We start from the raw sequence: 26,363 nt of genomic DNA, 5'->3' as shown, positions 1-26,363 counted from the left end.
TATGTTTAATAGAAACTTCGTTGTTAAATATTAATTCTGTTTCTGTCGATGCGATGGTTTCTATCTCGCCATCGGTAATTCCGGTAAGTTTAATTTTATTATTTATATTGATTGGTTGTTGTGGAGATATTTTGTTTGCTTTAAATACTGATATATCTGCACCTGAATCTATAATAAATGTGCATATTGAATTTGTCATTCTTATACCTACTTTGATAAAATTAGCGGCGTGTATATTCATGGTATACAAGCACAGACTAACAGACATGACAGTATGAGTAAATTCTAATAAAAATTATTTTTCGTGATGCACTAGTTCCACCTATATTGTACTGCGCGAACTATTTACTATCTGTACACCCCTTGTGTTATGTAAAAATTTTTTTACTAGTTGGTTTCCCCTCGTTTGTCAACACCGATCAGCTGCTTGCAGGGATGCCTGATTTCATCAAAATATTTGAAAATGAATCGTCACAATAATTTATTGGATTACGTTGATAATATATTTAACTTTTTCTTGATGTTGGAGGGTAACCATTTATTCGACTCAAATTTGTTCATCTAGACTATTTTTTATTGTGTTGGTAGTTTTCACCCGAAATTAAGTGGCGGCAGACCAGAAGCAAGTAAATATTGTAACAAAACGGGTTCGATTTTTTATTGAGTTGGAGGATGAGAAGTAGGCGCAATTATGTATATAGTTTAGGCAATATCAAAGATAAACTCAAGATAGAGTAGTCTGCGATTTCTTAGGTATCATTTGAATAGGACCCCTCGATGAGCTCGGTTCACTGTCAATTTGAGTATTTTGAAGCAAAACAACAAGTGTCTGATCACTAGATGCGTCGTAACTATGACAATGATTGTTTATGTTTGGAAAAATATCAAGTTACAGTATGAGCGATATTGAGAAATTTCGCTTTATATCAGTGATTCTTAGAATAAGAAAGTGAAAACTACTTAGAACCATTGTCTAGAATTTATTTAGTTTGTTATAGCCTCATCCCATGAAGCATCAGTTGTGGCAAGAAATCATTATATGCTGAATGTAAACATATGTGTGCTTCCTTTCTAACTTGTATTGTTTCCATGGCATTTTGTCGGAACTAGTCGACGCTTGTTAACGGAGGGTCAATAAAATTACATTATTACTGAACCAACTGGTTCACGATTACTGACCCAACATTTTTCAATGAAACGTATGGAACATTGTAATCTTCAGTTTATCTTTGGCAATATGTATTAAATCTGTATCCTGCATGAAATTCGCATGGACGTATACAAATCAATACATTACAGGTAATTCTGTATGAATGGCAACTCTGTTGGTAAATGAAAAAAATAAAGACAGTCTAGATGACAGACATGATGTTTTTGATAGGGTAACGTGGCGCCATCATGACACATGTGAGTACTGTCCCAAATAATGGAATATTCGAAATGACCGTTAAAATGATTGAAGAATCAATTTTGAGTGTCCTGTCTGTTAGTCTGTGATACAAGGTCTTTCTTAAAAATTTTGGTTCGTTGGGTATTGGTTAATATTTTGTACTTGTTCGTACTGGCTTGGTATTATATTTAATGTTTCATTTTGTGAGGCATTCTCCATCTGTTCCTCGTTGGTTAATAATATTCTGTTATTTCCGTTCCTTCGGAAATTTTCGTGGTATTGACCTTCTCTGCGGGGTCTTCCACGGTAATTTGTTGTATTCCGCATATTACCTTCATGCCGGAATTCTTGATTATTTGCATTAAAATTGTTATGGTTGAAATTATTATTAAAATTATTATTCTATTATTATGAAATAATTGTTTTTGTGGATACCTATTGTATTGCACTGGATATCTGGGTGCATTATATTGTCTTGCCCCTCTATTAAAATTATTCACACGTTGTTGGTGCTGTTGAACAAAACGTGTGTGCATTATTTGGGAGTGGGTTATTTCATCTGTACCCAATTCTTGTGCTTTCTGGTTTGCTTCTCTTATGTTGCTGAAATTACCAGCTTTGAGAATTATTTTTAATTCGGTGTTGTTACACCCTTTTATTAGAGCGTTTACCCCTATCTTAGTGCTCATTGATTTTGCCACTGGTAGTGGGATATTTTGCTCGACATAGGTATTTTCTAGTTTTGTGCAGAGGGTTTCAATTTCATCGCAAAAACTATTTATTGAGTTTTTTTGCTTTAATGTGTTTATTTTTGCTATGATACTTTCGGGGGTGGTCGTGATTTTACACCTTTCCTCGACTAGTTGTATCAAATTATCGATTGTGTTGACTGTTTCAGGAATGCCTTGTCTGGCTTTTCCGGACAGTCTGGTTTTTAGAAATTTTATTGCCATGGCCATGTGGTCTGGCAGAACTAACTCATTCAGCAATCTAGCTGAGTCGATAAACGTGTATAAGTTCTCAGGAGAACCATCGTAAGGTTGTATAAGAGCCGTCGCCTGACGTAAGTCGAACGGGGTTGTTGTTTGGGTCATTGTGTCGTTTTTGGTTGCTTTAATACATGCGAGTTTAAATTTTATTATTTCGCAAATTTCGTCAGTCCACAGTCTCGTATTTTTTACTAAGTTGTGGAAAGTTTTGTCGTCGATAATTTCTTGTTCTTTTGTAAAAAATTTTTCAAGGTCTGTTTTTAATTCTTGGCATCTATTCAATTTTTCGTCGAGTAACTTTTCTGATAGTTTCGTGTTTATAGACTTTTTTACATAAATGTGGAGTTTTTCTAGCTCCTTATAATTTTGCATTTCATTTTTGCTTGGATATATATAACGTTTATATAAAAATTTATCGTATTTTAAGTGGACATTATATTATTTTTATCGTTATGTAAAAATTTTTTTTTTTTTTTTTTTTGTTAAAAGAAAAAATCATTCCTTTCGCAATTATAAGATATAGTGTGTAGTCTTCTGGACATGAATATACATGCATAACCACATTTGTGTTTTTCAGGAATCGCCTGTTTGCGTTTTTCCTCTACACGAATTTTAATTTCATTAAGTTTCTCTTTGACCGTTAAAGGCCATTTGTCGTTATAAGAATTTTCCATTGTCGCCTAAAAATGTTTGTGTACGTAGTCTAAATTTAAACGTTGGTCAGTTGTACCTGACGTGCGGCCTTGACTGCTATCTTTTCCGTATATTGTTTGTGTAATTTTAGTAGGCCTTTCAGTAGCAGATAGCCTATTACTATCCCTACCAACGCGCAGAGTGCGATGCCTTCCGTTTCCCTCGTCGGGGAGGCTATTGTGTTATTGATGGTTTCGTCTGACGAAAACCAACCCATAATCCTATTCACAAATGTTGTTTTGTCTCAACTCGATATATTCCTAGCTAGTTGTCCCTAATTCCTAATTTAAGCACAGTACCTTAGTTTTACTCCCTTTTCGTCCTCATGTTGCCGGTACTCCTGTGTGAGCGTTGTCGTCGTCTCTTCGTGTTGTAGCGGATCCTTCCATGGTGACACACGGTTTTGTTTTAATTCTGTTTGCACACAGAATTTCTCCGGTAGTTCATAGTTAGCGTCGCACGATGTTTTCTGGTTATTCACTGCTATCAAACGAGCACCAATTACCGAAAGTCGAACAAACTAACGATAATAACGATCGTCACTTGCATCTTTTCATCATTAAACACTCGTTTATCAGTTATTGCATTCTGTTTATTGTTAGCCACTAAAGCCGAATTGCACACTTCACCAAATCACCAATAATTGGAATTTGTTGCCATCACTGTGGGATGCCAGGAACACTTTTTACGGGCATGCAACTATTTCATAAGTCAATTTCTTGTATTCTGTTTAGCCACTTAAGCCAAATCGCACACTTCACCAAATCACCGATAATTGGAGCTTGTTGCCATCACTGTGGAATGTCAGGAACACTTTTTACAGGCTTGCAACTATTTCATAAGTTAATTTCTTTGAAGCAGTAGTAACTTCCTTTGGAAAAATATAGGCACTTTTGCACTGTTCCGAATTTTGAATCCTGATCATTGTTAGAGTTTATTTCTTCGAATTTTTTTTTTCTTGCCTTATCACTTGCACTTATAAAACAGTCAATAGTACTTTAACTGAAACCGAATTGTTTCACAAGTTCAATTCCCGAGAATCGTTAAGAAATTCCATCACTTGCACGTATAAAACAGTCAATAGTACTTTAACTGAAACCGAATTGTTTCACAAGTTCAATTCCCGAGAATCATTAAGAAATTCTATCACTTGCACACCACGGAATCGCTGGTCGGAAAAACACACGGTCGCCATTTAATAATAAATACGCACGGTTTCAAACATAATCATAATCTGTCTTCTTTATTTAAATATCATCCTTTTATAGTCTATTCTCTCCTAACTTTGTTAAATTAAAATTTCCAGTATGGATTGCTATAAATCCGGGGGGAGGAGTTAGAACGCGTAGCTTAAGTCTGATTTAACCAATGACGTGTCTCGGTCATTGTAATCTATTTGAGTAAGAGAGAGAGTGAGTAATGTTTCTAGACAAGTGTGTGAGTGTGATGCGGAGAGGGGAGGTTGAGAGTAGTCAGGTTTAACTCTCGTGAGTGTCGGTTCGAGTCAGTGTCTTTTCCTGGGTTACCGTTATTCTAGGTCATGCCATATGGCACTGTTTGAGAGAGGTGTAGAGGTGTGGAAAGTGGAGAAGCGGGGAAATGACATAACTGAATTGTTTTTAGTTGATATTTGATGCTCAAGTTTCCGTGTTTACGTTTGTTGTATAAATGCGATATTTTTCGTTGGGTTGAAGTAAGTGCTGACAATTTAATTGTCTTATGTAGGTGAAGTTTATATTTCAAGTGGGTTTCTGGGCTTCGTGACTTGGTGTCAAATGGAAATTTGTCGAGTACGTGTTTTATGGAAATTTGTCAAGTGCGTGTGGTCTGAAGTGTGGGAAAGATTTACTTTTGAATATTTTACATGGTCTGGGATGTGTGAAAGGTTTAATGTTACATGGTCATATTACAAAGTGACAGTTTCTCTTTGTTTACTTTCTCTTCTAATAATTACCAAGCGGTTTCCACGTTTAGGGCATATTCAGGAGTGTTTTAGTTCTAGATGCATAATTTATATCAGTTACAAAATTTATCTGTATTTTACAACAAGAAAAACTGGCAGCCCCACACTGAGCTAAATTTTCTTTTTCACATTATATGATATTCTAATGATTTTGCACTATTAGCATTTCCAATAATAGTTACAAGATGTGTTGAACATCATGTCAAATATATGAGATAATCTTATAAATCATAAAACTCTTCTTAACATTATTTTTACAGGATTTCCATATAACGAATGAAATTTCCAGTCTGAGTCAAATTTATTAATTTAGATATCCGCACAACATACATTGGAACAATTTATGAAGCGCATATTATATTCACTTCGAATTTATTTAGATAGGTTCATATATACCATATGACTAGTTTAGTAATATATATATATATATATATATATATATATATATATATATATATATATATATATATATATATATATATATATATATATATATATATATATATATATATATATATATATATATATATATATATATATATATATATATATATATATATATATATATATATATATATATATATATATATATATATATATATATATATATATATATATATATATATATATATATATATATAACTTTTAATGGAGGTCATACGAATAGTAGATAATTGCAAACTACTACTTTTCTTTGAGGATTCAAGCTATACTAGTATTCCGTTCGGTAAGGGAGCACCTCATGATATTTGCGAAAGAGAAGTGAGATCCCGAGACTGAAAATAAAAAAAATGAATCTTACTAGACAGATAGAGTAATGAAACGTACCGGATATATATTTCATGGTCCGTTAACGCATATCCTTGAACGAACACACTTAAAACCATTTCTTGAGCTCGGCATAATAAAATGCCGAAACTGATCAGCAACACCTAAATTTGCTGATTGCTCAGTAATCAATACGCATGTTTCTGAACTTCGTTAAATACATTCACTGATATTTCGGTAAAATGCTTCACTTTGCCGAAATTTGGCATAATTGCTTGCTGAATTTATCAGTAAACAACAGATATGCCGACATCAGCAGAGACGTTTGCCGAGATTTCGGAATATGCGCTAGCTGTTGCTGAGATTCAGCACGACAGCTGTCATTTATTGCTGCATTACATTTTCGCTTCGCATTGCGCGATTATTTTCTGATGAAATTCTCGAGTGAAAAAATGGATAATCTTCGAAGAAACGTGGAACCACTTGCAAGTAAAAATATTGAATAAATATAGTGACATGTTTCGCTTTATAAAAAGCGACTTTATCAGATGATTCGGTAATTTGTTTTTTTTTTTCATTTTTTCGTTTTATTGGATTGCCGAATATTCAGCGAACGTTTACCTGAGCAAACAGTAAATCTTGTGCTGGCGATTTCGGCAATATTTGACGTTTGTCAAATTTGAGGGTGCCGAGACGCTCAGTTATTTTATTTTTGCCGAGATAATTGCTGATTTCTCGGCTGTGCGAATCTCGGCATTTTTTTGCCGAAACTCAGCTAAAAAAAATTAAGTGTGAAGTTGGATGAGCTGTTTTTTCAGCGATTTAAAATTACATTGAGATGCGGAACTTCCTGAAAAAAATGGTCTGGAGCAGTTGACGAATATCGAGGACACAACTATTCCTTCAGCTTCAAGCAGTACAATTCACGACTTTCATCGGATTTCCATATAAATTATATGGGATATTTTTATAACTTTCATTGAGGTTTCTATGCCCAGTGAAAAATGAACAGCGGCCCTACTGAAAAATGGGTGGCCTACACGTTTCCTGATGAAAACAAAACAATATGTAAAAGCGATTCACACGCAGCATCAAGCGACTATCGCCTGCATGGAACGATTACGGAACAACAACATTATTTGTAAGCAATTCAAATGAAAGGACACTACGTCAAGTTCACGGAAAATTTTAACGTCGGATACGTGAGCAATATTCGGCTAAAAAATAATAAAAATAATCTGGACGTCGACGGAAGTTGATTGATCGTCTGAATCGTGTTTAATGCATGCGTTTCCTGATGAAAACAAACCAATCTCATTTGCATTTGTGGTTGTAAGTGAGCTGTCAGAGAGCCTAATAATGATAACGTCCATTTAGATTAGACGTACACATTAAATAAAGACTATAAGTTTCTATATAATTTCTATGAATTATATTCGGCATATGATTCATATGACTAATCTAATGAATATAAATAAGATTTTCATTTCAGTGCAGCAGTGTTTTACTCGTGTTTCAAATATACAAAAAATAGAACGGCATCGTAGACCAGTTTTAAATTTGACAGAAGAACTGGTCGAATAAATAAAACTAGAACGGCTTGCTGGGGATACGTTTGTTTAAGTTTCATTTATATTATAAACCACCCATATGAATCTCGCAGCTGCTGAATTTGCTCTTATCACTCAACTCTTAGCACGAAATGATACCCGAAACTTTCGACTTTCAAACAGAATACCCTCTCAGCAGGCTGTTCAATTTTGTTGGTTTTTGAGCGCTTGTTGAACGACATATTGCACGAAATATTCGTTCAATTTGCTGGAACGGTTTGTTGTTGTTTTTTCTCTTGCAAAAATAGTGTGAAAACTAAGTGTTACCTTTACATAGAAAGAAAATTTATTGTTATTCTACGTGAAGTAGAAGTATTGTGCAGGTATTTAGTGTAAGTTTAAAAAAATAAGTGGAAAAAACTTCAGAAATTCTCCAGTAAAACTAGTTCAACGGGGCTCCAACACCTCATATTAAAAATGGCTCAACAATGGACCTCTGTCTGCCGGGTTTGTTGAACGAAAAAAATGGCATTCGGTTCAACGGTCTGTTTCAAAATCGGCAAACGAAGGTCCCGTGTTGGCCTCCCGTTGAACGATTGATTGGACTTTCATTGGACCAATGATCCGACTTATTGGACCAATGAAGGACTACCGTTGAACGTTTTTTTTTCTAAGTAGGTAGTGATATCAAAGAAAATCTTTTTAATCCCACGCATTCACACGATCCAGCAGAGATCCGGAACGTCAACGGCAAGCTCCGTCAACATTTCTCCGAAAGAATATTTGACGGACTGTGATTATCGCACACATGCACGATTCTTATGATTACGGCAGAGATGCCAGATATTTTCATAGAAAATCTGTATTGATTCGTACAAAATATCTGTATTTATCTGTATTCGCTAATAAAATGAAATTTCTACAATACAATTATGTTAAAAGGTGTTATTCCAATAGATTATGGTTATAGAGTGGTAGATTAAATTTCATATCTTATACAGGGTGATTTTTTAAGAGCTTGAGAACTTTTTTAAACAATAAAACGCATAAAATTTGCAAAATCTCATCGGTTCTTTATTTTAAACGTTAGATTGGTACATGACATTTACTTTTTGAAGATAATTTCATTTAAATGTTGACCGCGGCTGCGTCTTAGGTGGTCCATTCGGAAAGTCCAATTTTGGGCAACTTTTTCGAGCATTTCGGCCGGAATAGCCCGAATTTCTTCGGAAATGTTGTCTTCCAAAGCTGGAATAGTTACTGGCTTATTTCTGTAGACTTTAGACTTGACGTAGCCCCACAAAAAATAGTCTAAAGGCGTCAAATCGCATGATCTTGGTGGCCAACTTACCGGTCCATTTCTTGAGATGAATTGTTCTCCGAAGTTTTCCCTCAAAATGGCCATAGAATCGCGAGCTGTGTGGCATGTAGCGCCATCTTGTTGAAACCACATGTCAACCAAGTTCAGTTCTTCCATTTTTGGCAACAAAAAGTTTGTTAGCATCGAACGATAGCGATCGCCATTCACTGTAACGTTGCGTCCAACAGCATCTTTGAAAAAATACGGTCCAATGATTCCACCAGCGTACAAACCACACCAAACAGTGCATTTTTCGGGATGCATGGGCAGTTCTTGAACGGCTTCTGGTTGCTCTTCACTCCAAATGCGGCAATTTTGCTTATTTACGTAGCCATTCAACCAGAAATGAGCCTCATCGCTGAACAAAATTTGTCGAATTTGACACATTTCGAACCGAACATTGATTTTGGTAATAAAATTCAATGATTTGCAAGCGTTGCTCGTTAGTAAGTCTATTCATGATGAAATGTCAAAGCATACTGAGCAAATAATAATGCATGAAAATCATAACCTCAAAAAATCTGAGCAAATACTAATGCATGAAAATCCTAACCTCAAAAAAATCACCTTTTATTATATTCATCGACGAAATTTTAGTTTTTTCCTATCAACAACAATTGAATTATGGTGCCATATACTTGTCTAATTTGAAAATGTTCACTTCATAAGTTGAGATGGATTTCCAAAACCCAATATGCAACGTCGAGTCAGGTAATACAATTGTCAGTCTGGCAATAAGGTTTCATGATGCCAAGACTTGTCTAACTTTTAAGTTCAATTTAGTTACAAATTTTTCATATAAATGGATTTCAGTGTTCTTCATTAAATATCTGCACAAAAAATATATATTTTAAAAAGTGATTTGTACGTTGATTCCTAAACGTTTATTTCGTCATTGCAATCAAATACTAATAGATAGTTCAAATACTACTAGATGGTTTGATTTTTTCCTTAATACTATTGGTGAAATCTGTATAAATCTGTATTAAATTTAAGAAATCTGTACTCTGTATTAAATCTGTATGCGCATGTAAAAATTTGTATAATACAGATAAATCTGTATAAATGGCATCTCTGGATTACGGCGTTAAGCTGACGTTTGTTATGTACACGCAGGGAAATAGAACACATTAGATTCTAATATATTGAGTCTTTAAGTCAACTTCAAACAATTTTTTGAATCAAATAAAACAATTTTTGAACTGAAATTTAAATCTAATAAAACACTTTTTGAATCAAATTTAGTGTGGCAAAGTATATTAGATTCAAATATATTGAGATATGGATTCAAATTTCCAAATTTTATTGAAACAAATCAAAAATGTATTTGATTCAAATGCTTGTTACAGTACATTAAATTAGAGTGACTATAATCAGAGTGGCGACAGCTGTTCCTTTGGAATGACAGCTCCCAGCTCCAAACGAGCAAACGACCTGTCAATTCAATGTAAAGCTAATGGAATGTTTTGAATTGTTGCCAAAATTACGGATGAGATGGCGTCACTCTGGTTATAGGCACTCTACATTAAATGTATTTGAATCAAATATGTCGTTGAATAGATTCGAATAAGATAATATGTTGACGCTTGAGTTTAATTGAATTAAATGTACTTAGTCTTAGATTCAAATTCTTGGATTGAAACTTTTCGTCCTTGAATCAAATGCCAGAGATTATTGATTCTAAAACATTTTCATTGAATCAAACGTTTGTACTGGCTGATTTTATGAAATTTAACACAACTTTGGCTAAGATTGAAATCGATCGAATTGTGCGATACTATAGTGAGTGCTTTCATAGGATAGGTAGGTTATGAATTCTTATCCAACATTTGTATTCATTCCAGACAGCGGTTTCACAGTAGAGCTTTTGGAAATTATTGAACGAAAGGAATCAGAGGAGTCAATACCGCAACCGTACTCAACTGAGCGCACAAAATGCATTCAATAATAAATAAAAAATTAATTTACAATAATTAATATTTAATTTACAATAATTAGTCAAAAATTCTTTTCAAATAACAATTTATTGAATTAAAAAAAACATCATTGAATCTACACACAGTCGCCCGAAAGCCTGATTTTAGAAACAAAACTAATTTGCTTTGAATCAAATAACAATTGTATTTAAATCAAAGTGAAATGATTTTAGAAACAAAATTATTTTGTTTGAATCAAATAACAATTGTATTTGATTCTAAGTGAAATGAAATTCAGGTGGAAATAAAATATATTTGAATTCAAAACACAATATATTTGAATTTAATGTTTATTTTGTTTATTTCTGTGTGCGTAGAAATAAAAATAATTTGCTTTGAAGTAAATATGAAATGTATTTGAATCAAAGGAAAATGAAAATAAGCGCTGATTCAAAATAAAATATCTTTGAATTCAAAGTGTAATATATTAAAATTTAAAATAAATTTTTCTGCGTGTATGTATTCGGTGTCAAGATCCCACTCTTAAACGAAATATCCACATATAAGTAATTAAACTTATCAGTAGATTTGCAAAGTACGTTACGTTGTTGAGTGGAACTGATTGTTTTGTTTTTTTCCTCTTTCTAGTTAATTTTGAAAATTATTTATTGAATTAAAAGGTAGGAAAACAACAGATCGATTGGCTTCTGAAGCTCTTAGATTTTGTATTAGTGGAATAAAATTGTGCGAAACTAAGTTCTTCAAATTCTGCGTGTAAGAAAATGACATGACGGACACGGATAGGAAACCGGATCGTGTGAATCAGAATGATGGTGACGGACGTTGACGGTGACGGAAGAAGCCGGACCGTCTGAATCGTACTTAAAGAGAAACTGTCACTTGCTTATACGCACTAATGAAAAATCAAACGATATATTATATCCACTTGTGGGCAGCGCTGCCAACTATACCGATTTCTCGGTATTTATACCGGTATTTTGATTCGAAACAGGAATACAGATATGCTCTCTCAAAATACCGATATTTTAATTTTCATAGAGATAAATACCGATTTTCAGTTTTTGTGTTGGATTTCATAGGGGTAAACCAGGTCGAGCGACCTTTTTTTTGGTCGCAAAATCAGTTTCCGCACTAAATCGATGTTTGATTTTTCGAGTGTTACATACGAATAAAAGATGGCAAAATGCTTAATCGTATAATTGCGTCTTGTTTTAACGAGAACATGTAACAGAATGAATAATTTTTCTTTCCTCGCTGTCAGCTTCGATATTCATTCAATCACGGCATACTTGATTATCCTCTTTGTATGTAACATCTCCTCCTTTAATTCAGTATCGAATGTAGTCTTCTAAACGTCTGGGAGGTTTGGAGGATCTGGTAGGCCTGACAGTAGGATTAGCTTGTTGAAAATTTATCGGCGTCGAAGTCGAATAAGGTGGTGTAGTTGCTCTCATGGTATCATTTAGGCTGTTAGATGAACTTTCTTGATTTGATCTGGAATTTTCGACTGGTTCTTGAATACAGCTTGTTTGAGTAGGAACGGGCAATCCAAAATCGTGAATTAATTCTTCTAGAGATAAATGAACTTGATTTGTAAATTGTTGTTCACCATTGAATCTAAGTCGTAATTGATTTGCATGAGTACGAATGAGTTTCCGACGACATGAGGCTTGATCCAAGAGAACATTAAAATTCACTTTTCCTATAACTTCAATGATTTTTCCAGGATTCCAGTTCCAATTAATTGCATTTGTGTACACCTTAGCATACACAAGCGCACCAACTGTGAAGGATGATGATCGTTGAGGATATGCGACTGGTGATGGACTAACTTGTTGAAACGTTGTACATCGCAACAAATCGAGTGTAGTCTTCATTGGTCGACCTAACATGATTTCTGCCGGAGATTTCCCTTCCAGACTGATACATGGTGTTGATCGATATACTTGAAGAAACGTTTGTAGAGCATCAGATGATGGTATATTCTCCCCTTTCGCAATTTTCTTCAGTGAACGCTTGAGAGTATCCACAAAACGCTCCGCCTGTCCGTTTGATTGTGGATGATAGGGTGCGGTGCGAATGTGTATTATACCGGAAAGCTCACAGAACTGTTTAAATTGACTGCTACAGAACTGAGTTCCATTATCCGAGACGATTGTGTCGGGAATTCCATACCTTGCGAATGTTTCATTTAAAAATCCAATTGTAGAAAACGTCGTCATCGAGCGCGTTTGAAAAATTTCTGGCCATTTGCTGAAAGAATCAATAATGACCAGGTAATACATTCCCTCAATAGGACCTGCATAGTCCAAATGAATTCGTTTCCATGGACCATCTGCTTTTGGCCAGGGCTGAGGCTGAACCTGTGGCGGTGATTTAGCTGAACTGGCACATATAGAGCAACGTCGAACAAAGTTCTGGATTTCTTCGTCAATACCAGGCCAGTAAACAATACCACGAGCAACTGATTTCATGCGCTCTATTCCAGGATGACCACGGTGTATTTGTTTCAGAATCCGAGTACGAAACACAGCTGGAATTATAATTCGATCATGGAACATGATACAACCCTTGACGATTGTAAGAGATTCTTGTCGTGAACAGAATATCTTGAGGTTTGGTTCAGTAATTTGTTTAACAGACGGCCAACCACTCTGGATGTATTGAATCACCTGCTGCAAAATTTTGTCTTTATTTGTGGCTGAATGAACCATTTCGAACGTGACTGGAAGAGATGATGTTGAGCTTCTGTAGACGATCTAGTTCTTCGTTGACTTTCTGGATGGCGTGGAATGGTACTGGCCTCTTCGGTCGAAATACCGGCATGGAGTTTGGTTTCAGAAATAATTCTACTCTCGTTTGCGTACAATGTCCTAATGTGTCTTCAAATACTTCCGGGAATCGGTTAGCAAAACGATGTCCACACTCAGGTTGAATTTTTGATTGTAATACCTGATTGCAGATGGAGGCAAACGGCTTGTTCCAGAGATCAAATGCTTCTATGAAATCGAGACCAAGCAGATTCAAATCTTTCACTGAAGTCACGTAGCACGTACCAGATCTAGATTCATCATTAATGGTCATTCGGCATTTGAATTCTCCTTTTAGAGGTAGAGCAGTACCCGAAGCTGTGTTTGCCCGATGAGAAGTTTTGGTGATTGTTGGTGAACCGAGCTTCTTCCACGAATGAACAGAGACAATAGTGATATCTGAACCACAATCAAGTTGTAGATGAGCGGTTTTGCCATTAATTAATACAGTGACAAACTTCCGGTTGGATGCCTTAACCTTGTTGACGGAAAGGATGTGGTTTGATTGATAATGACTTTTACCTTTATGCTTTTTTTGTTGATTTCCTTTTGCTGAAGATTCGGGTATAGCTCCGGACTTTGTTGCTTTAGTGAAACAGCTACAATAACCTTCTTTGTGTCCGGTCTTGTTGCATTGTTTGCATAAGTGACTTGAGAACGGACATACCTTGACGAAATGCATGGCACCGCATTGCCAACACGGTGTTCGAGGAGTCTTCTCACTTGAATGATGAGAACTAGCGAGTTTCTGCTGCTTTGGTTGCCGAACTGCTTGAACCGATAGAGATGACTGCTTCTTTTCCACCAGAGCGGTATCGTGTTTGAGATTCGATAATCGCTGACATTCGGTGACTAAAGTCTCGAGATTTACCATTGCTGCTGCGTCTGTTTCCAGCTTGGACAGTAATCTTGTTCTAACGTCTGCATCTTTGGAAGCTTGAAGTCCGCAAATGAAAATTAGAGCCTTGAACTGGTCAATTGTCAAGTTGTTCAATTCGAAGTCCTCACACTGGCGATTGACTATACCAGCGTAAGTTACATAGTCATCTACTTCGTTTTTCACAATCCTGAGACAATCATATCGTTAACTGAATTGAGATTTATGAAGTCCAAAAACGCTTTTCAGTTTCTTCACAACTTCTTCAAACGTAAAATCTCGTGGGTGTCGGGGCAGGAGATAGTTTAAAAACTTTTCATGAACTGGAACGCTGAGACTTCGCATCAGTAAACGAATTTTTGCTGCGTCGTCCAATTCTCTCCCGTCTGCGCTGAATAAATCTTCATACTTCGAAAACCATCGGTCGAACGTCATACCTTCGGCTGGATTATGATGAAACTCCTTGATTGTCACAGAAAGGGACTCGATGATCTGCTCGGGAGTGTTTCTTGGTACGTGAGGTTCCGGAATAGCTTGTGTAGACGTCAATCGGTCCAGCAATAGTAGTAGCTTGTTCATTATTGCTTGATTAGAAAAATCCTCACAATCACCCATAGTTTCATCAGATCCGCGAAGCATGCTCAAAATCTTTTTTTGAAATTGTCTTGAAGTCTTGAAGAATTTTCCAGCTCCTCGTCGCCAAATTGTTACATACGAATAAAAGATGGCAAAATGCTTAATCGTATAATCGAGAAAGATATTGTACACGCAGAGAAATTGAGCATGTTTAAAATAACAAAACAGTTAGTAGTTTTTTAAATTTGATTTATATTCATTTCAAGCTAGAATATGATTGTTTCAAACCAATTTCTCCCTTCAACAAAAACAATGATCTCTGTTTGATTTGAATCAAAATCATGGTCCAACCAAACCGAAAATATAATTGTTCCGAATGAGTTTATTGTTGAAATAAACTAACAATTTTTTACATGTCAACCAAAGTTGAATTAATGTTACCGGCAGTGTTCTCGTTGACTCAATCCTGCTATACCTTCACATCTAGAAAAAACTTGGTTCAATTTATCTATGGTATTATTTGTGTAATGATACAACTAAGTTTACTGTTTAAATGAACCGTGTTAGTTTTATTTCATGTAAACCAGAACAATTTTTTCTCGCGCGTATACACCATTATTGACATTATTGTCTCCCACGGAAGAAGTTTGTACGCGTTTCATAAGTAAAAATTGATCTGCTTCTTTCATGTCCTAAGGGTACAAGTGTATGTATTGATGATAAAGTATATTTTAAAAATATGTATAACGTTACATAACACATTTTCTTTACCAAAAATATTTGATGCATGTTCTCTATATTGGTCGGACTGATGGAGCACCGAATCGTTTGGATGCTATAAAAATGAAGAAACAGGGCTTTACAATTACATACAATGGTATGTGAATAATTCGATCGTGTAGCAACGGGAATGACGAAGCGTCTTAAAAAATTTCAAAATTAAAAATTATTGTTTTCTAGAAATTTTTAAACCAATATAAGTCGAAATAAAAGTAGTTTTAAATATAACCTTGTAAATTAGTTTGAAAGAAATCATTTTATTTTTAAAAACAAACAAAAATGTATGATTTCAACAAACAAAAGCGTTAGTTGAAATAGCTAAATTTAAGGTAATTTATTTCAACTAAAAAGTTTGTAAATTTAAAGCGCAACAATTCTTAACTTTATCTAAGGTTCGTTCATTCGTAACAAATTTTTCAAATTGAATTCACTGTGAAATTGTTTGTCAAGAAATTGACAGGAACGCACAAGTGAAATATTTGTTGTTTTTATCAAATTGTCGTTTGAAACAAACTAACACACTGAGTAAAATTGATTATCATGTTTTGTAGTTTCAAGCAGCAATATTATTTATATCAAACCAGATTTTCTTTTGTCACTATTTTAACAAAAAAAATCGTTGCGTGAAACCCAAATTTGGTTATATTTACAATTTTTTTCTCTGCGTGTACAGATAGATTTTTCCGCCAAATACAGATTTTTGGAAAAAAACAGTTGACAGCACTGCTTGTGGGCCTTGTGGCAGATGCTGAATTTACTCATAACAAACAACAACAGTTTCAGTTACAGGTTACAGATCTCCCATATAAATCTTCCAGCTGCTGAATTTCTCTAATATAGTTTACAGAATTTATTTTGTATTTCAACTAATGGCGCATACATTTAAAATATTATCTGAAAAGGTGGGTAAATTAGTCTTTGTATATATATTCGAAATAATTCTTTGCTTCTATATATGGGTTAGATTTTACAAGTCATCGGTACCAAAATAAATATATCTCGTTTAACATGGTGCTTGCCGACATCGTCTGAATATTTACAAATCCATGTCCCTGTTGATTGCTATTCTGCAAAAAATTCAGAAATGCAGTCTCGAATTATAAACCACTTCAACAAGGAAACTGCTGTTAAACACATAAAATTTACAAATGAAAAATTGTGTGAAATTATTTACCATGTGAATAGGGAAACTTTCATGTACGATACATTAAACAATCCTATCATGGAAAAGCGCAACATAGCAAAACCACCTAAAACGTTATTAGAATTTAGTTCCCCGAACATAGCCAAACCGTTTCACGCTGGGCACTTGCGATCGGCTCTAATTGGAAATTTTTTAGCAAATATCTACGACTATTTTGGACATAACGTGGTAAAGATCAATTATCTGGGAGATTGGGGAACTCAGTTTGGATATCTTAAGCTTGGAATAGATTTGAAACGATTAGCTAACGAAGATGTGAAACTAAATACATGTGACACTTTGTATAGAGCGTATGTATATGCTCACAAAGCTGCAGAGCACAATGACGAATTAAAAGCAGAGGCTAGGCAAAATTTTGCTAACCTAGAAAGCGGAAGGCCTGAAGAAGTAAACATGTGGAATAATTTCTGCTCGTATACTATAGAAGAACTTGTAACAGTTTATCGACGATTGGGTATTTCCTTTGATCATTATCACTGGGAATCACAATATGGAATCAATATGATTTCACATATACTATCGTTGATGAAAAATAGTAATCTTCTTCATACTCAAGCAGATGGCAGAACTATTGTTCAAGTATATTTTTAGTACAATTGATCTACATGAATAATTTAACTTGTATTTAAGATAGGTGATCGGAAAGTGCCAATTATCAAAAGCGATGGTACGACGTTATATCTAACAAGGGATATAGCCGCATTGATTGACCGTTACAACCGTTTTTGCTTCGATGATGCCATGTACGTAGTTGATAATGGACAAAGTGATCATTTCTCTACCCTCGTGTCAATTGCTCAACATTTAAAACTGCCATATGCTTCCAATGTGACGCATGTTAAATTCGGACGCGTGCGTAAAATGAGCACTAGGAAAGGTACGGCTGTGTTTTTGAAGGATATATTAGATGAAGCTGAAGTCCGCATGAAACAAAAGCTATGTTCCAAACAGAGTAAGTTTTATATTGTAGTGGCCTTAAAATTATAGTATTATAGCTCTGACTGGACCAGACAATTGGCCTCATTTCGCCTTTCTTATATAGAAAGGCTATGCAATCACTGTGAAAACCTAGGCTATGCAATCACTGTGAAAACCTGGAGGGCCGAATGTCAAATATCATTTGTAGAAATGAGCGAATGTTTGTGTATGTGCATCCTATAGCCTGCTGTTAAATTTCATCCCCATCCGATTTCAGTTCCGGAGATACAGGGTGATATGCACCAAAACTAAGGAAAAAATAGGCACTAATTTTTTCAGAGATGGCTGAACCGATTTTAACAAACTTAAATTCAAATGAATGGTTTTATAGACCCATAGCCTGCTATTGAATTTGATTTGGATCCGACTTCCAATTTCGAAGTTACAGGGTAACATGGGAAAATTAGAAAAAATAAGCACTCAATTTTCTCGGAAACAGCTCCACTGATTTTCACAAACTAAGATTCAAATGAAATGTAGAATTCGAGATCATTTTACCCGCATCTGGCATCTGGTACCGAAACTAAAACGTGATAAGTGAAAAATTACCAATTTCATGAGTATTTTTCACGAACGATGATCAAACTCCAAAAATAGTACTCACTTCCAAGGACGGAAAAAATCAATCATCACCCTGAATACACACGATCATCTTTCACTATGCATCATCGTTCCATTGCGTACTCAATAATACATAACAGAGTCACTCAAACTCGTTCGGTATCATACTGCGTGCGATGGCGGAGAATGAAAGAATTGAAAATCGCAAAATTTTGAAACACGAACCCAATTGCCAATGCATGAGTTAAAGAGTGCCAGCGAACATCATCGGAAGCGATTATGTTCGTTCGTAAAAATGAGCCAACTGTTCGTGTGCAATCGAAAATCCGAACGATTGACAAGTGTGACTGGATATATTTAGCAGGAGTTAGATCGAAACGATCTGTTGTAGGGTAGGGTGGAAAAAAACTGGCTATGGCAAGATTGCATGATGAGTTCGGTCGGCTGAATATAAGTTTTTGCTTGAAGGGCAATATGCATTATGATGATCGTTACATTGCCAGTTATGTTAACATGTTACAAGTTTGATGTGCTCTTCTAGTCAGAGTTAATTAGGTAATAATAGACAAATAGACAAATAAGATGAGATTGTTAGTTGACGAATGAGGAAATCAATTAGTTCCAACTCTAACAAATTTGTCCGCCGATCATCGACTTCACTTCGGAATGATTTTCAAGTAAAGTAGAGCTTCATCATTGTAATTGAACAGTTCGAATAATTCCAGCAATCTGTTGAAACGGCCAGTGCGCTTATGCATTAGGTTTCAGATAATCCGCGTTATTGCAAGGAATGCTGATTCGGTCCACCTAGTGGTGTGATGGTGCATTTCATATAAGTTTGTTTTGGAAATCTGGACATAATCATAACTGTATCTTCATGTAAAACCTCTCAATAGGCATAATATTCCAAAGCAGTTGTTCCCTTTGTTGCTTGCTCAATCTTCTCAAGCAACAGTTTATGCATTTCTGTTAATCATATCAATCAATGCATATTCTGACTCATTTCAGGAAGATCAAACAAGTGACACTGGGAAAACCTTCCTTCGAAAAATCTTCATACCACCAGTGTTTGCATTATAATGTTAACGAAATTTTTTTGATTTTCTGAGATTGATATTGGGTGCTGATCAGTGCTGCACAATTATCACCTAGTCCACCTCCGCTAAGTATGGGGAAAATTTCTTTCCTTTCAATATCACTACAGTAATATTATTTAAATACACACATGATTATGAATGATCATTCTCACTATTATCAGCCATGCAGCGATTTGCACTAGCAGATGATGATATTCAGATGTCGGAAGTCCAGTACGCAATAGCAATATGCGCAATAGGATACAGCGAAAAAACAATACATTCTGAATATTGATTATAGAGACAAAGGACTTTGTTTTAATTCTAGGGTTGATTAAATCTCATGGTCTAAGTAACTTTATTACCCTTATTAAACGCTATTTACCATGAATTTTGTGTATAGAAGTAACAAGAGTGCAAATATTTGTGCGCAGCACTTGAACCAGCCCTCTACTGAGAAGCCTGTTGGCTACGATAACACTTGCTACAGCACTCTTCCACCGGGCTTGTTTGTGTTCGCTCTAGCCAAGTTCTCCGCTCCTGTTACTTCGGTGTATGAAATGCAAGCAATAGTGACATATTTTTTTAAACCTGCATAAAAATGTACCTGCAATTTACTCTGCATGAAACATGCTTCGTGATTGAAGTTATATTATTGTCATTATAATTGTTTTTAATCACAATTTTTAATGATTATGATTTTATTATCACGTTCGAGTTTATGGATCATCACTTCTTGTCAAGTACTGATACTTTTTTGAGTTTCATTGAATTCTTGAATGATTACGACATTCTATTCAGTTTAGTTTTCGAAGTTTTCGATAAAAAGACACTGAAATAAATTAGTTTGAATAGGAAAAAATTTGGTTGGAAAACTTTATTTCCTTAGTCATATTATAAAAAAATTATTGCCCCATTACCCAATCATCAGACTGGTGATACACGATCACCTTCTGTGATTTCTAAATTTCTGGTGATCACCGCTTGATCACCGTACGTGATTCCTCCTCTGATACCCCAGAGGACAAATTTAGTTTCACTTAAACAACACCATAATTGACATATTAGACGAAAATTGGGAACTACTCTACGTTCATCGAATTTTAATTTATTGGGTGCTGATGGGACTAACATACACCAAGCGATTATATTAATAATTTTAGACTATTAAAAAATCACGATTCAGGGTTTTAGATACAAGGAATAATATTGTTAACAGAATGTTTCCGCTGATTTGTAAACAACAACAGTTGAAATGTTTATTATTTTGGATAGCGCATGCGTTATTATAAAGGATTATTTCTATTTTTTTTTCGATATGTGTTATATTTATATTACCCCCCACTCTATATCTGTTAGTAGCTAGTTAGATAGATGCTTGCGGAAATCGGTTCAACCATTTCTGAAAAATTCCGAGGATCCGTTTGAAAGTCGGATTTTGCAGTAATTCTTTTACCTCTCTATAGGGAAAAGCAAAATATCCAGTTTGGTCCAGTAGTTTTATTGTTATCGTGTGTTCCCTAACGGTTTCGAGAAAACGCGCAAAGGGAATATCTCCGAAAGAATTGTAAGACTGATTTTCCAATTTTGCATTCATGATTTCTTATAATTATTTATCGATTGAAGCAAACATTGTTCATTGATTTCTTTTGCTCTCTTGTAATATGCTGTTACAAAAGTTGTAACAAAATTGGCACCCGCCCACATGTTATCGTATTCGTAATGGAAACTACAAGACCTTGAACAATATAATGAATTTTGGCTACTTGTATGACTTGTATAAACATTTGTGTCGAACTTGTAAGTGAATACAGCACTTTTTCAGCCCCAAAAAACCTACACGAAGCTATAATATAAGGGTAGATAGTACTACTAAAAATCGAAAACTCTTATGAGCTCGTTGAGAGCTGTATTCCAAAACATTCGATTTTGATGAGGAGAGCCGTTTGTCATATGTTATCGATTCTGGATCGAAAAGTAAAAATATATGTGTGTTACGAACTAAAAATGATCAAAGCAAGCAACTAGAAACGGAATGAAAATTTTAGACAAGAAAATTTTATTGGTAGAAAGATAGACGTAAATTTAAATTCATCAAAAATAAATCTTTTTTAAACTGTTCCACGATTAGAGTTCTTTCTTTTTAACAAGTAGTATTGAAGTGTGTAGTACATCAAATTAGGACGATTGCTACATTTTGGTCCTTCTCGGTTTCTCAGGTGAGAACGTAGTACATCAAATTAGGACGATTGCTACATTTTGGTCCTTCTCGGTTTCTCAGGTGAGAACGTAGTACATCAAATTAGGACGATTGCTACATTTTGGTCCTTCTCGGTTTCTCAGGTGAGAACGTAGTACATCAAATTAGGACGATTGCTACATTTTGGTCCTTCTCGGTTTCTCAGGTGAGAACGTAGTACATCAAATTAGGACGATTGCTACATTTTGGTCCTTCTCGGTTTCTCAGGTGAGAACGTAGTACATCAAATTAGGACGATTGCTACATTTTGGTCCTTCTCGGTTTCTCAGGTGAGAACGTAGTACATCAAATTAAGACGTTTGCTACATTTTGGTCCTTCGAATTTTCAACGTCAGTTTATATGGAATATCAATTACGCCGCTCCAATAGAGAAAATCAAGGAATAGTACCGAATCGATTCAAAAATTTTCGGGTGTGTCTTCCACATAACAAAAATATGTACAGAACTCCACTCAACAACAATCTGCAGGAAAAACCAAATCTTCAATCCAAAGAAGCAAAATCAGTACCAACTGCTAATAATGGCCCCTCGGAAAACATAAATGTCGTTAGTTCCAGTAGTTCTAATGATGATGCATTTTCTATTAAGCATTCAACCAGAAGTCAGTCTTCCAAAATCAGCAAAACTGATAGCCAACTGAAAGCCCTGTTGTTGGAAGAGTAGATTGAGGAAGATGAACTGAAGGCTTCAATTTTTAAAACGAAGCATGAACGCGAATTGAGAAAGAACGAAATTCAAGTCACGGCTCTAGCATATCAAGCAGATCGAGTGCGTGCACCAGAACTTCTACACGTGTATTCAAATGGTTATCTGAATCTGGAAATGGAGAGGCAAAAAATGAGAATATTGAAACTTCTCGATTTACCCAACCATTAGTAGAATCAAAAAATTATGTACCCGTCACTGAATCCGGAGTCAATGAAATTTTATCTCAAGCTTTCAAAGCGTTACAAAATCGAAATATAAAAGAGCTCCCCACGTTTTCCGGCGATGTAATGGATTGGACAATCTTTGAAAACGAATTTGAATCTTCCACAGAAGAATTTAATTTGACTGATCGTGACAACCTAAGGAGGTTGAACAGAGCACTTCACGGCAAAGCGCGCAAAACTGTAGAAGCACTGCTTTCGTCTGCTGAAAACGTAAAACAGATTATGAAAATGTTAAAATCCAATTTCGGACGTGCGGAATGGGTGGTAGCCAATCGAATGGAAGCATTAAGAAATTTAGAGAGCATCAAGGAGGGAAGCATTGAGTCCTTTCGAACTTTCTATAACGTGGTAATTGGAACCAGAACTGCAATAAAAAATGTTAAAGCAGATAGTTATTTGATGAATCCAGAACTTATCTCACACCTGGCTGAAAAACTGCCTGTATTCAGCAAACAAATGTGGATTCGACATAAGGCTGCTTTAATCAAAAACAATATAATAATCGATTTCGACAGTTTTATTTGTTGGTTGGAGGATGAAATGGACACTCAACTCGCCAATCTGAATCCTGTCTTCAATTCCAAAAAGCAAAGCTACCCAATAAAGCCCAAGCAAATGGTTCTCAATGTAAATAGTCGAGATAAAGAATCACCCGTAAAATGTTCACTTTATTCTTCAAAATCACATGCAAGCCTAGACAAATGTGAGCAGTTTCGCAAATTATCTGTTGCTCAACGTAGGTCAACTGCAAATACTTGTAAAGTCTGCTATATTTGTTTAAAAGCTGATCATACAAGGAAAAACTTTAAATCTAAGAAGAAATGTTCAATTTGCGAAAAGAATCATCATGAACTAGTGCATAATGAAGAACAACTAATTTCTAATGTATGCAACGTGAATAGTAGAAACGCGAATACTTTGCTTAGAGTAGGCAAAGTTAAAGTTCGTGGCCCTAATTCAATAGAAGAAGTTTTTTCTCTTTTTGATGAAGGATCTTCATTATCAATGATGGATGCTGATGTAGCAACAAAAATCGGACTGCGTGGACCTATCTCTTCGGTGAATTATATGTGGACCAATGGTATTTCGCATAAAGAAGAACAGTCCATGATGTTGTCCTTCCAAATCTCTGGACCGTCCCTACAAGCAAAGTGGTTCACGGCAAATAATGTTCGTACAGTAAGAAATATTGATCTTCCGTCGATGAAATTTGACATTGAGCAGATTAGACAGTTATATCCGATGTTAAATGATGACATATTAACTACAATTCAAAACACTCGCCCCTGTATGTTAATTGGTTCAAATAACGCTGGTCTAATTGTACCCCTCAAGACAGTGCAGTACTCAGTCAACGGTTTGCAGCTAACTCGTTGTCATCTAGGTTGGACAATACATGGTGTAATCAAACCGAACGCTGGTGAATCAAACGACAATCACGCTTTTCTATGCTCCGGAAATGACGATATCGAACTAACAGACTTGGTGAAAGAGGTGTACAAGGTAGAAAACTTTGGCATTACTGACCAATCGCCAAAAATGGCAGACGAAGATCAACGTGCTCTGGATATAATGAATCGCACAATCATTCGTCGAGGAGAACGTTTTGAAGTTGGACAGTTATACAAATATAACAATTTCACATTCCCAGATAGCAAGCCACAGGCACTTCGTCGACTTCATATAATAGAAAAGAAAATGGATTCAGATCCGGAATATGCAAAAAAGTACTGCAGTAAAATTGAGGAATATGTGGAAAAAGGATATGCCCGAAAATTGAAACCGCATGAATTAGCCAAAACAGCGAATACCTGGTATTTACCTCACTTCAGCGTAGAGACGGCAAATAAGTTCCGATTGGTAATGGACGCCAAATCCAAATGCCATGGATTTTCTCTGAACGATTTGCTACTGAAAGGTCCTGATTTCGTTCCCCCATTAATTGCAATTCTAATGCGTGCCAGGAAAAAGAAAATCGGATTCGTAGCGGATATCAAAGAAATGTTCCATCAGGTTATTATTCGTAGAGTGGATCAAGATTCTCAGAGATTCCTTTTTCGTGGTATGAATCGTTCTACTCCCCCCAGTGAATACATCATGACGGTGATGATATTTGGAGCAGTATCATCCCCTTCAATAGCGCAATACATCAAGAATTTCAATGCAAAACAGCTAGAGGAAAAGTATCCTGGCGTTGAGCGAGCAGTTTTGGAACAACATTATGTTGACGACTATTTTGATTGTGCAGATACCGAGGAAGAAGCCATTCAAATGGCCCAGCGGGTGGTGAAGACACACGATCAAGGAGGATTCAAACTGGTTAAATTTGCATCAAATTCAAACGCACTTTTGAAATCACTTGAACCTAGTTTGATAGCCGAAAACAATACAAATAGAACTCGTGTACTCGGTATTGAATGGGATCTTAATTCAGATGAATTCGTATTTCCACTGAATTTCTCAAACCTGGACAAAAAGTTTCATTCGGGTGACATGGTGCCTACAAAACGACAATTGCTAAAATTCATGATGGGCATTTTTGATCCGTTAGGCCTGCTTAGTCCTATAACAATACATCTGAAGATTATATTCCAAGAGTTGTGGAGATTACAATCTGGCTGGGATGACGAAATTCCGGATAGTTTGACTACAAAATGGAAAGAGTGGTTAAACGAAACTGCTAAACTGAAAGAATTACGTGTACCAAGATATTATTTCTCTGACATACCATACTTCACAAATGTCGAGTTGCATGCTTTCTGTGACGCGAGCGATAAGGCTTTCGCATGTGTAATTTATATGCTTCATCGGCAAATGGGTAAAACACACGTTACGTTAGTGTTTGCGAAATCAAGAGTTGCTCCACTGAAACCATCAACGGTACCAAGACTTGAACTTCAAGGATGTGTTTTAGCAAGCCAAATGATGAAAGTTGTCCAAGACGAAATTAAAATAGAAGTGACAGGACTGTATTTTTGGACGGATTCGAAAATATGTTTGAGTTGGTTGAACACAAATCAGAAGCTTACAGCGTATGTCGGTTCACGAATAATGAAAATCAAAGAAAACGGACATGGAATAACTTTATGGCATTGGGTTCCATCACAGTTAAACGTTGCAGATTCGGCAACGAAATCATCAAAATTTAGCAGCATGCAAAAATGGTTGAGAGGTTGTGATTATCTGTATCAGGATCTCGTTTCCTGGCCGAAAGACGAATCATTAGAGCTGTCTTCCTCAGAATTTGTTAACTTTCAAGCTGAAATAATTGTTCCTGATTCAGGTAATCTTATATGTTGTACAATCCATGAAAATGAGTTGATCGAGCTACCTGATATCATGAGATTCTCTGACTTCAATCGGTTATTAAGATCTACTGCATTTTACCTAAAAATGAGAGAGATTCTAGCACTGCCAAAACGTGAGAAGCCTAAATGTTTTAAAATAACTGTACACGATATGGATAATGCAAGGAATGCTTGGTATAAAAAAGTTCAATTGGAAGTTTTTTACCAAGAGTTACGGAGCCTTAAACATACCGGATTAGTAAAAAGCTGCAGTAGACTGAAAACATACTCACCCTTTCTGCATAATGGAATCATACGCATGCGTGGTCGTATACAAGATAATAGTAAGCCATTTGAAGTGAATAATCCCG

General features: G+C 35.6%; 1 protein-coding gene and 2 long non-coding RNA genes across 5 annotated transcripts in view; 2 read left to right on the top strand and 1 right to left on the bottom strand.

The window, feature by feature from the left end:
• The first annotated feature begins 7,303 nt into the window (after positions 1 to 7,303).
• LOC131438988 (uncharacterized) lies at positions 7,304 to 8,286 on the top strand. Of its 2 annotated transcripts, none has more exons than XR_009231035.1 (2): positions 7,304 to 7,745; positions 8,032 to 8,286. It is a non-coding gene; the product is annotated as an uncharacterized LOC131438988 (long non-coding RNA). The 2 variants fall into 2 exon arrangements; XR_009231036.1 differs by having other exon boundaries at positions 8,029 to 8,286.
• An 8,031-nt stretch (positions 8,287 to 16,317) lies between these two features.
• LOC131438987 (uncharacterized) lies at positions 16,318 to 19,142 on the bottom strand. The gene is made up of 2 exons (XR_009231034.1): positions 18,480 to 19,142; positions 16,318 to 16,760 (listed from the first exon to the last, which is right to left on the bottom strand). It is a non-coding gene; the product is annotated as an uncharacterized LOC131438987 (long non-coding RNA).
• Positions 16,454 to 26,363, top strand: part of LOC131438982 (probable arginine--tRNA ligase, cytoplasmic) — a 124,858-nt gene continuing 114,948 nt past the window's right edge. Inside the window, exons 1-3 of one of the 2 annotated variants that reach the window (XM_058609437.1) lie at positions 16,454 to 16,595; positions 16,658 to 17,476; positions 17,528 to 17,849. In XM_058609437.1, the coding sequence (XP_058465420.1) occupies positions 16,563 to 16,595; positions 16,658 to 17,476; positions 17,528 to 17,849 (1,174 nt within the window). In that variant the 5' untranslated portion in view covers positions 16,454 to 16,562. Of the gene's footprint in view, positions 16,596 to 16,657; positions 17,477 to 17,527; positions 17,850 to 26,363 lie in introns of those variants that run through there. The other variant, XM_058609438.1, reaches the window with a different exon arrangement.

This window comes from Malaya genurostris, chromosome 3 (assembly GCF_030247185.1).
Source record: "Malaya genurostris strain Urasoe2022 chromosome 3, Malgen_1.1, whole genome shotgun sequence".
Classification (NCBI taxonomy): Eukaryota; Metazoa; Arthropoda; class Insecta; order Diptera; family Culicidae; genus Malaya; species Malaya genurostris.
The sequence above is the reverse complement of the archived record's forward strand: the minus strand, read 5'-3'. Positions and strand labels throughout refer to the sequence as shown.